The sequence below is a fragment of the Poecilia latipinna genome, unplaced genomic scaffold (genome assembly GCF_001443285.1).
Source record: "Poecilia latipinna isolate Pla-1442-1.1 unplaced genomic scaffold, P_latipinna-1.0 Scaffold236, whole genome shotgun sequence".
NCBI classification, from domain to species: domain Eukaryota; kingdom Metazoa; phylum Chordata; class Actinopteri; order Cyprinodontiformes; family Poeciliidae; genus Poecilia; species Poecilia latipinna.
In genome coordinates this window covers 235378-246144 of record NW_015112852.1, presented here as the reverse complement: position 1 = coordinate 246144, position 10767 = coordinate 235378, and the positions used below count along the sequence as shown (strand labels likewise).

Genomic DNA, 10767 nt, shown 5'->3' with positions numbered 1-10767 from the left:
ATTTTTTTATTATCTGCGACAGACAAAAACATTTCTTTATAAATTTTTTTTTTTTTTTTTTTTTTTTTTTTGACAAAAATATATATATATATATTGTGGATTTGACTTGTCAGTATGCGATTCCCAGAGTATGATATTAAGTAAAAATAGCACATTTTTGTGAGATGGGGATTACACAAAAGTTGCTAAACAATGTTTTAAGCGTGAATTGTATTCGTTTAAAATAAGCAACCAACATTTTTATTAAAATAGTCAAATTTTAAAAAATGAAAGAAAAATTACCACAAATGCCAATACGTTTTGGAAAATATGTTGTGAACTAGAGAGACAATAGTGGAAATTTTTGAAAGTTTGCGTGTGTGTGCGTGTGTGTGCCCCATTAATTAAAAAAACCAGCAGTTTAGAACAAAAAAGTACAGTAGTTAAACATGGTGGTGGTAGTTTGATGGTCTGGGTTGTTAAATTAAATAGTCTAGGATCTTTCTGCCTGTCTGACAAGAAGCGGCAAGAAGACATATATGGCCTCCATATTGAAATAAATGTGATCAAATAAGTAATGCATTATTAATTGAAAAGGAGTTCTTGCATTTGAGCTCAATAAATTGTAATAAAAACAATGACTAAACATTTTAGGATCCTGAAAGGTGATAATTATTATCATTTTACATTTTAGGTCTCTAAATGGATTACTTTATCCAGTAAATTTTTCTACATTCACTTTATTTGTTCTTATTTTGATGAATAACGATGGACAACAATCATCCTCAGCCTATTACTGTTAGGTTTCCAGTCATGGAGCACAGAGTATTTTAACACTAATATTTAACACCATATGTTTCACCTCACTGTAGTAGGATTTTTTTTTTTTTTGTTTATAACAAAATGTTTTTTTTTTTCTGTTTCTGTTTAGTAATATATAAATAGTACAGTACATCATAAGTTCATGGGTCAGATTCCCAGGTTTCAGTCTTGAAACGGTCTCTTCAGGCCTCGTGAATGTGACAGCTCATTGCTGCCTCTCCTTGGTCAGAGAGCTAGAACCATTGCTGCCCACAAGCAGTTCTTGTCAGACTGGCCAATTTGATCCTTTGTTTGTTTCATACCAAAACTCAGACAAATACCAGGCAGAAGTGAATCTCTGACAGTGAAACTGTCAAATCCGCGTGCTCAGTATATTACATTTTGCACAGGGAGTTTAATAAGCCAGACAAACTGTTTCAAAAGCATTTATCTTTGTTCGCTTTCATCCACCCTGTGTGCCTTTCTTTATAATCACCGTTGGTTCATTTGTGGGACAAAGTCGCTACGATTTATCATCAAATCACTTTGTCTGACAGTGTGTTAAATTTTAGGAGTGCTGGAGACCACAACCTTAGTTGTGATCAATATCACTAGATTGGGTAAATGAATATAAACGTATCTGCACACAAGCTGCTCATTTATCCTTGACAGAAAATGGTGATATTTTATGTTTGTACAGCAAAGAACAGTGTTAAAAAAACATTTCAAGGCTCTTTTCTTGTTTGACAAATAACAAAATTAAAGATGCTGTAGGTAATTTTGATTAAAATTTTTTTTTTTTACATATTTGCTAAACCTGTCACTATGTCATGCCTGTAGAATGTGAGACAAACAAAACAGTAGAAAGAAAAAAAGCCTCTCTGGCTCCTTCCGGTGGTCCTTCTGCCATCTGCAGAAATACGTCTCTCCCAATTAGAGAAAGAAGGAATGTCTTAGCACTGTCAATCATTCTCATGTACATGCAGCTCACGCCCTTATCTGCCTCATATTCTACTGTCAGGACATAGTGACAGTTTCAACAAGTATAAAACACATTTTTATAAAAGGTAGCTACTGCATTCTTAATTCAGACTCAAGAAAATTTCTGATCTGTGGGAAACTTCCAGGTCTCAATGAGTATTTGAAAAGGAAACAATATGGAAAATATATATATAAACATCCAGGATTTAATCCTTAAAAAGTAGATCCATCCATCTGTCTGTCTGTTATCCATCCTTCCAGGAGTCATTCTCTATTTTTTATTACATCTTTCTTCCAGTTAGAGAATGTTGCGGGTTTAATATTTAACACCTTATTTTTTTTTTCCATAAGCTTAACATGTCTTATATATTTACTTAAGCAAAATTTGCCCAAAATGGGCTAAAATATCTGAAAATGTGGAAAGACATGGAATTTTTACAATAAAGATGTGTAGAAACCTTGATGTGACCCATTTTCTGTTATTTTTCTTTTGTCCCTTTTTTTCCTCGCAGCCTCTAGATTTCGAGACGAGAAGCGGCTTCGCTCTAAGAATCGAGGCCACAAACAGGAACATTGACTCCAATTTCTTGAGCCTCGGACCATTTAGCGACATAACTTCAGTGAAGGTTGCCGTGGCAGATGTGAACGAGCCGCCCATCTTTTCGACGCCGCTTTCCAAACTGAATGTTTCTGAGGATGCCAGAGTGGGCACCTCGATCGGTCGAGTCTCTGCCCACGATCCAGATAACTCCAACAGCGGCATCAGGTACAAACGCCGTGCTTCTCCGCTGCGCCACGCAACAATAGGCCAGAAATCTGATTGGAAACAAAAAAACCCCAGACACTGCTCTTCCTTTCAACTTTAAGTTATGCAATTAGTTTACAGAGTTTTGCGTAGAGGAAAAGAAAAAAAAGAGTAAACAGCACCCCAAATATGCAAACAAATTGCTTCTCAATATTATCTACAAACACAGACTCCACAGAGCCTTGAAAGTCCCCAATCTGGCTGTCACAAAGACAGCAGCAGATGGTGGGCGGGCCAAGGAGTGCTGCATTTGCAAATATAAAATGCCATCTTGAACAAGAGAAGGGCATTCCTGCAGGAGGGTCAAGGCCCGACACTTGCGCAGTGGCATTTACGACTCCAAACAAGCACTCACATTGTCAATCTTTGCAGTGTCACTCTCGAGATGCCCCCCTTCTGCTCTAATTGAATGAATATTGTATGGTATTCATGCTTGGTCTGTTAGGATTGTTAGTAATCTTAATCAGAAAATCTAATTACTGCTCCATTGTAGCTGTAAATTGCCTTTTTTTGCCCCTGTGACTGTTATCAGAATCAGCAATATATTTCTCTACATCTGTTGAAATTAAAATTACTGTGGAACTAATGCCACCACAAGAGTGGAATTACACTGCAATAATATCCCTTGGATGTAGGCTAATTGAAACTGTAATTTTCTTTTAGTATTGAAAGGACTCAGTAAGTGTTGTGTGTTGAGGTACCGTCTTCACTTTTATCAAAATTTAATAGACCTTTGTGTCATCCTATAAGTTCCAGAAAAAGGTGACATTATCTGTGACATTTAGAGAGTAATTGGGAAGAAAAAAAATATTTCATGAAGTTTAAAATCAATACAAGGAGGTAAGTATGGAGCTTATTATTTTAATTTCCCACAAACAGATGAAAAAGGACAGAACAATGTTTTCCTTCAGGTAAAAGAAACTACTATACTTTAATGTCAAATCAATACAAGTTAATCTCATTTTTTAGCAGTGTATCACGTGTAATATAGATGCGTTTCTGTGCCTAGGTACTCCATTGACAGGAACACCGACTTGGAGCGTTTTTTCAACGTTGACGCTTTGAGCGGGATCATCAGCACAGCCAAGTCTCTGGACCGAGAAGCCAACTCCGTCCACAATCTCACCATTTTAGCCATCGAGAGCTGTAAGTCGACCGCAATGAGATAGTGAGAAATACAGCATATTTGTTCAAATTCTCCACCGTTAGTCAAATCATTAAGTAACTGCTGTTAAGTAATAGTATTTTTCAAGTAATTGTTCTTGCAGTTATGGCTGAATCTGTGGGAGGGCCCTTCCAGAAAGGGACAGGAAATAAAAAGGTTAATCAGAAAATTCAGTTCCACTGAGTTACAAGTGCAGAATTTCATTCAACTTTTATTTATAGTAAAGATTAGTTATTACTATAATTGAGGTATAGGATTGAATAAAAATCACAAAACGAATGAATGCGCACGTTTTAGAAATAGCTCAATGTATTTTAAAACAGTATGAAAAATTGACCTGTATATGTTTCTTTTTTTAAATAAAAAAATAAATGTAAGACTTTTTAAGACATTGCAAAACCATTTAATACAGTGACTGCTATAAAGACAGTTTTGATTGTAGTTTAAAAACAATACAGAGGCAGGTAGTTTATTGTTTCAATGCTAAAAAAAAGTTTTCTATCCAAGGACAATGTGTCTCATTGTGGGTGACATGGGATTTGAGAAGACAGAGCAGATACACACACAAAAAAAAAAAAACAAAAAAAAAACAGAGAATCACTGTAGTTTGTGTAGTTTCCATGTAATGAAACAATAAAATCAGTTGAAGCAGTATCTCCTTCAGCACCCGCAGTACAGGGAGAAACACAGCTAAACATAGAAGCTTTGAGCTGGTAGTAAAATCAATGATATGAAGAACAGAGTACACACAGTCAGAGCAACAGCTTCTTCTGTTGGTTTGTGTAGTACAGAGAACATCATTGTTCTCTCTGGCAGACTCCAGTCTGACCTTTAAAAGAAAGCAAAGTTTCCTAAACACACGCCTCATATCAAAGCTAAAATTGTGTGGTGTCTTTCTCATGGTAGAGGGATTCACCTCCATGGCAACAAGTGAGCCAAGTAGGTCATGTGATTTAGGGTTTTTGAAGACTTCATTTAGTGCCATACAGTCTGCTTTTAGGTTAGGCCATTTTCCATGTGATGGAGTAGCTGATTTTAAAAATCTTTAGAGAACTCTTTACCACACTGACAAGCTGCAACAGGCTTTTTTCTAAAGCCCTCAAACAGCTGTTTCATTCTCACCGCAGTTCAACCGTCAAGATCACAGCAAGCTGAATGTGTGGGATTTGAACAGGCCAAACAAAATGCCGAGTAGCCATGATCTCATTATGTGCACCACATTCATATGAGATACACCTGCGTGTGGTTCTGGGCTTCTAGGCGTGTGGAGCTATCCAAATTCATTCTGCTTCAGAAAAAATACCCTTTTTTTTGCATTTTAAACAGAAGGTATTATCCAGACATTTTTTTTTGTATTATTTTCTTGACAATTTATAATCACTGTTCATAAATGTGTAAGAAAAACACATATGTTGTTGTAGAGTGTTGTATTTTTCTCACACGACTATATTTTTTAAAATATCAAAATATCAGCTTTAGGGTATCTTTAATGCTAACAGAAAAATGGCAGCAGTGAATTGCCCTGTCTTTTTTTTCTTCATATTTTCCTACCTCTCTTGAAGAGAGTCTCTTCAAATGTGCCTGTCAATTTATTACACCATGTACTTACTTAAGATTCTGTCCATTTTCTCTTTCTACAAAAATGCCCCCCAGGGTTTAGAGAAGTGTCATTTAGCCTGTCAGTAAAAAATTGTCGCTCCTCTCAGACTTCCTAATGCCCATTAGTCTGCAGTACAGGGGAAATTACAGCACATAGTCACGGGGTTGACGCACGGCTGTCAGGGAATGTTAATTTACACGCAGGACGGTCACTCTGACCTCCATGTCTCCCTGAGCCGTGGGGACGAGATGCTGACTAAGGGCAGACCGTCTCACCCACGGGTGAACAATGTTAATGCGATGTGAAGAAGTGCCGCATGCCTTTTTTTTTGTTTTTGTTCATCTGTCAATGCTACAAGGACGTGAACACCTTTTTTTTCCCCCCCTCTTTGCTTTGCAGTCCCATCATTTTACTGACATTACGCTAACACAGTGGCCAACTATCATCAGCACGCAACCCACTGAGCACTTCAGACAGCTGCGTCACACCAGTATAAGTTAAAGAAGACTAGCAGCCTGTCAGCACTGCACTTCTTCTGTTTTCCTATCTTAAAAGTGACTGTTGTATAAAGACTGTTCGGTTTATTTATTTTTTATTTTTTTTATATTTTCCAAACCTTTTATGCTTCCCCTCTTCAAAGCTGTTTTTCTTATTTACGTCTCATGGCACACAGATGTACTTCTTGGTTGATTTCAGAAGTGTCGCCTGATATAGCACAAGAGAGAAGGCAGGATATAATAATAGCCATATGAAATGTCACAACAGTCCCTCATGCGTGAGGTACTGACTTCTGACACACAGTGATACTCACGCGCCGTTTTCAGCTCAAAAACATCTTTGATTTGGAGGATTGCCGCTGATATTCCCTGCCCTCCGCTGCCTTCTGACATTATTAATAGTAAATGCGTTCTATGTAGCTAAAAAAGAGAGCAAGTATGCTTCAGTGGAGGCTTGCTGGGCACTCGAGCCGGAGTCACTCACATTTCATCCGCCCTGCGCTCCGTCCAGTCCACGCCAATGACAACAAGTCTGTGGCCCGAGGCTCTGCGCGCCCTTTTTATCACCATCAAATGAGTCGCCCCGAATGTCAGCCCATCATCGCTGGCCGGCATCATGGCGACGCCACACTAAATCATCGTCTCGCACTCAGACGCAGCCATTTGGCCATCAGTGTGTGTCAAGCAGACAGAGCCGTGAAGCCCACTGTGGAGGATGGTTCACGCACATGGCTTTCCCCGACAACAAGCCTTTACTGAGGCTAATCGCTCACAGCCGATCCACAGCAGACGGGTTAACAACGCCGCCTCTTTGAAGTAGCTTGAAGCTTGCAGTGCGGTACCATGAACATTTGTGTATTTTTATTTTTTTTAATGTATTCCCAAGATTTGTAGAAGTACAAAAAACGGCAGACTTTGGAAGAAGTCGACTCTTCTTTGCAGGATGATTTGAAATCACCCACATTGGAGGGTTTTTTGAGTTCAAGGTAATTCCTTGGTAACTAAATCTTACTTACATTTAGACGTTAACCCTTGTGTGCCCGAGGACTGAGGCAAATGATACAGGTTTTACGTGTGTGGGGTCGGTGGGACCCCATTTCTAGACATAAGGGTTAAGACCCTTTCAAAAACTTTAATTTGTTTTTTTTTTTTCTCGAGTCAGCTTATAGAAATGAGTCATATTTTGTCATGAAGACGTAAAAATTATTATCTACTATGCTTTTAGCAGCTTACATGTTCACTTGCTTCTTATAACTTGCATCCTATTGAAAATTAAATAATACTATGTACAACTAGCAGTTTATATGCTATATTTAACTGAAAATACTAAAGTTAGCAAATATTGTATCATCAGTATTTTGGCTAAAGCCTGCATGTTGGTCGACACCAACTAATTCTAGCTACACTAATACTAGCAGACTATATACTAACATTTCTTTCAAATGCTAAACTTAGCTAACATAAACGTATGTCAGTGTGCTAACCAGACAGTTCCTCCAGTTTTTTCTAACTTCACAATCATGGAAATTCATGCAAAATCAATAGATCCTTGCATTGTTTCATGCCAAAGTATAATTAGGAAGTTCATACTCTCAAATATGCATTAGAAATATTGCCACTGTATGGGAGTATGTCATACTTCTGCTACACTGCTGGCTTATCCTTACCTGGCTACCATGGTGATCAATAGGACAAGAAACCAAACAAAACAAAAAAGGAAATACTGTTTCATTTAGTGAATGCTTACTGCGATTAAGTATGAAGCATCAGAAAATAACAAAAAACAAAACCAAAAAAACTCAGTAATACAGCCAAGAATATCAAGGTCCAGGAAAAGCAGAATTAAAAACGAATTTTGCAGAAATATGTGAACCTGGACTCGTTCCTTTTCCTTTGTATTTTTTCCCCAGTGGATCCAAACCAGATTGGGAAAGGCATCACTCTGATCACGGTGTTGGACGTAAATGATAACGCCCCGGTCTTTGCAATAGACTACGAAACGCTCCTGTGTGAAAACTCAATGCCAGGGCAGGTAAGACCCAGAGACATCTCTGTTGTCGGTCTGGCATCCTTTCTTCTTTTCTTTCCCTCTCTCTCTCTGTAAACTCCCTTGAAGTTTGACATACAAAGACAGCCTGCTGAGCCTCACAGCCATTAAAACTCTCCCCTCCCTCTAAACAACTGCATTGTGCTCAAACTGTATCTGTTTTGCAGCTCAGGGTTACGCCAGGTGGACAGCATCATTAGTAGGAGACACAACTTCGAGATTTAATAGGAATTGTAGGAGTTGCTGTTTATTAGAGAACTTTCTCTCATTCACTTTCTTGCCACTGTTCTAGAGTTAGCCTGTGGTGTTTTTTGCACACTTGAATGTCATTTTATGGGAGGCTGGAGTGGTGTTTTATAATAGTTTGATAATAAGCCTGTCGTGAACAAGAGCAGAAGGTTTATCTTAGTATTGTGCTATGAAATCCAATGCAATTTTTGCATCTAAAAAAGATAAAGGGGGAAGTAAACTGTGTCCATGCATTGCATTTCCCGCCTCCACATTTGGCCCCATTGTTGCTGAATGACTTGTGTGTTTTTGGCGGTCATTTTTCAGCTCTTGACATTTGGAAAATACAATCAGAGGCAAAGGCTAAAGAAAGCGTGTATGCCTGAATACGTACAATTGATCAGAATGATGCATTTTTATAAGAAATGGCTATTAGGCCATTTTAAATGTGCTATTTGCATTCATGTGTTGTAGTTCTTTTATCATTGGGCTCATGGTGGCTGTGCAAAAAAAGGTAAACGAGTTTGTTTGGAAAAATGAAAGACAATATTTCATTCTGGATATGTTTTTTTTTGGCATAATTTCTGACCGCAGTATTGTTTTACTTTAAAGAAGTCACACAGCCTGGCAGGCTCCAAGTGTTCAGGCATTTTGTGTTTATATTATTTGTTTTAATGAAAATCTCAGTGTGAAACTTAAAATAGAAAAAAATGAAAGCTCACATAGGAGGACATTTTGTCATGTTACAACCACAAACCTTATTGCATATAGTTGGGATTTTGTGCGAAATACAAGCAGATAATTGTCAAGTGGAAAAGAAATGATTGTTTTTTTTTTCTTTTACAAGTAATATTCTGAAATACTTGGTGGGCAAATATATTTAGTTCCCTTTAGTCAGATACCCTTAAATGAATCCATATAAACAATTTCTCTTAAAAACATCACCTAATTAATCTAATTCAGTGTAAATAAAGCAATTCTGCATAAGCAGATGTAACATTTGAAACATTGCAAACTATGGAAAAGTTCAAGATGTTTTAGTTTATTTGCAAGCCATGATATTTTATAACCCAACTGAACTAAGATTTATATCAAAGTTTAGTCACAGTACGTGCAGAAAACACAGACTTTTACAGTCAGAATCTCAACTCGGTGCAATTCTTTCACGTTCACCTCAAAAATGACAGCAGAGAAACTTAACCAAAGTAATATGTCAACAATGGTATCAGCCTCCAGGACACAGGGACCGCCATTGCAGATGACAGCATCATCAGGAGGAAAAAGGTGTAGCAGATCTGTAATTACTCAGTTCGAGCCGACAGATTGCTTACTTAACCCCTATGACAGCTGAGCTGCCACCTCCCCTCGGTGCAGCCACCGGCTCCTCTGAGAAGCGAGAAGCTTCAGGCTATGAGTTTGTCCACCCTGTGAATTGATGTGATGCATTCAAATTCTGCCAAGATATGTTCAAAATTATTCCGCAAAAACAACTGCTGTTTGGAGCTGAAATATACTTTCGCAAGCAAATATCCGACAAATAAAACAGTGTTTAGGTGAAACTGCAATTGATTTTTCATGCTGTATCTAGATATTGCATCAATTTTTAAAAGCCTGAAAGTCATAAGAAATTACAAATGTCTCCTGTTTTCTGGAAGGAAATGTTTCAAGTATTCCAACATGCAAGAAAATCTGGACTAGATTAGGTATCAGTACAGATATGACTATACAAAAGTCATGGTTCTGTCAGCAACTTCTAAATTAATTGGATTTTATTATGTTCCAAAAGTAAAAAAAAAAAGAAAGAAAGAGGGAAAAAAGACATGAAAAGTGTAGAACTGCCTGGAGAATTGGTTAGATTTTATTTTTGTCAATAAATAAATTAGTATAAGCAGACATAGCTAATCCCTAGATAGGTAGAATACACAATATAACTCCTATTTTATTTAATGACTGCTCATGTTTGAAAACAACTTCACAACTTCACTTTAACAACCAAGCAGAGGAGCACAACACTTTCAAATCAGTTCTAACAAGGTCAGAATACTGATCTACATCGCACCATTAAATAACTTAGGACAATGTTGGAACCACTGAAATCAGGTCTGAATTGTCTGGTGCACGCCCCGAAAGCTATTTCAAGATTATTTAATAAACACGGCGAAATCACTTCCAGGAAAATCCACTGTAAAACAGCCAATAATGTTTAGCTGTGCAAATAGGAGCCTCTCCTAACAAAATCATTACATAGAGAGCTCGCTGTGTTGGGACTTAACAGCTGCGTAGCCTGAAGAAAACCATTTATCAGTGGGGTAGAAGAAGAAAAGGTGGCTTCAAAATGGCTATGGAGCGTAAAGATTGAACTTTGGAGCAGTGGAAAAAGGTCATGTGGTCTGATGAATCCAGATTTGTTCTGTTCCAGAGCAATGGCTTCTTATGGTAGGAAGGGCAGCGGATGAGCTGATGTATCCGTCTTGCCTGGTGTCTGCTATGCAAGTCTCTGGGGCGGTTTTATGATCTGAAGTTGCTTGTAGAGTAGAGCACAGGGTCAGAAGACAATGTATTGTATGATCTGTAATACTGACTGACTGAATAAATGCGGTGAAATTAATGTTGTTTTTTTTGGTTTTTAGATTTTACATTTTAGCAGCTTTTCACACGTCCTTA

At 37.8% G+C, this 10767-nt stretch overlaps 1 protein-coding gene across 1 annotated transcript in view; it reads left to right on the top strand.

Moving 5' to 3' along the window:
* The window catches only part of LOC106947342 (cadherin-7), a 149316-nt gene that overhangs the window by 105415 nt on the left and 33134 nt on the right, over positions 1-10767 (top strand). Inside the window, exons 7-9 of the mRNA XM_015032265.1 lie at positions 2274-2527; positions 3576-3712; positions 7739-7860. Coding sequence (XP_014887751.1) covers positions 2274-2527; positions 3576-3712; positions 7739-7860 — 513 coding nt within the window. The remainder of the gene's footprint in view (positions 1-2273; positions 2528-3575; positions 3713-7738; positions 7861-10767) is intronic.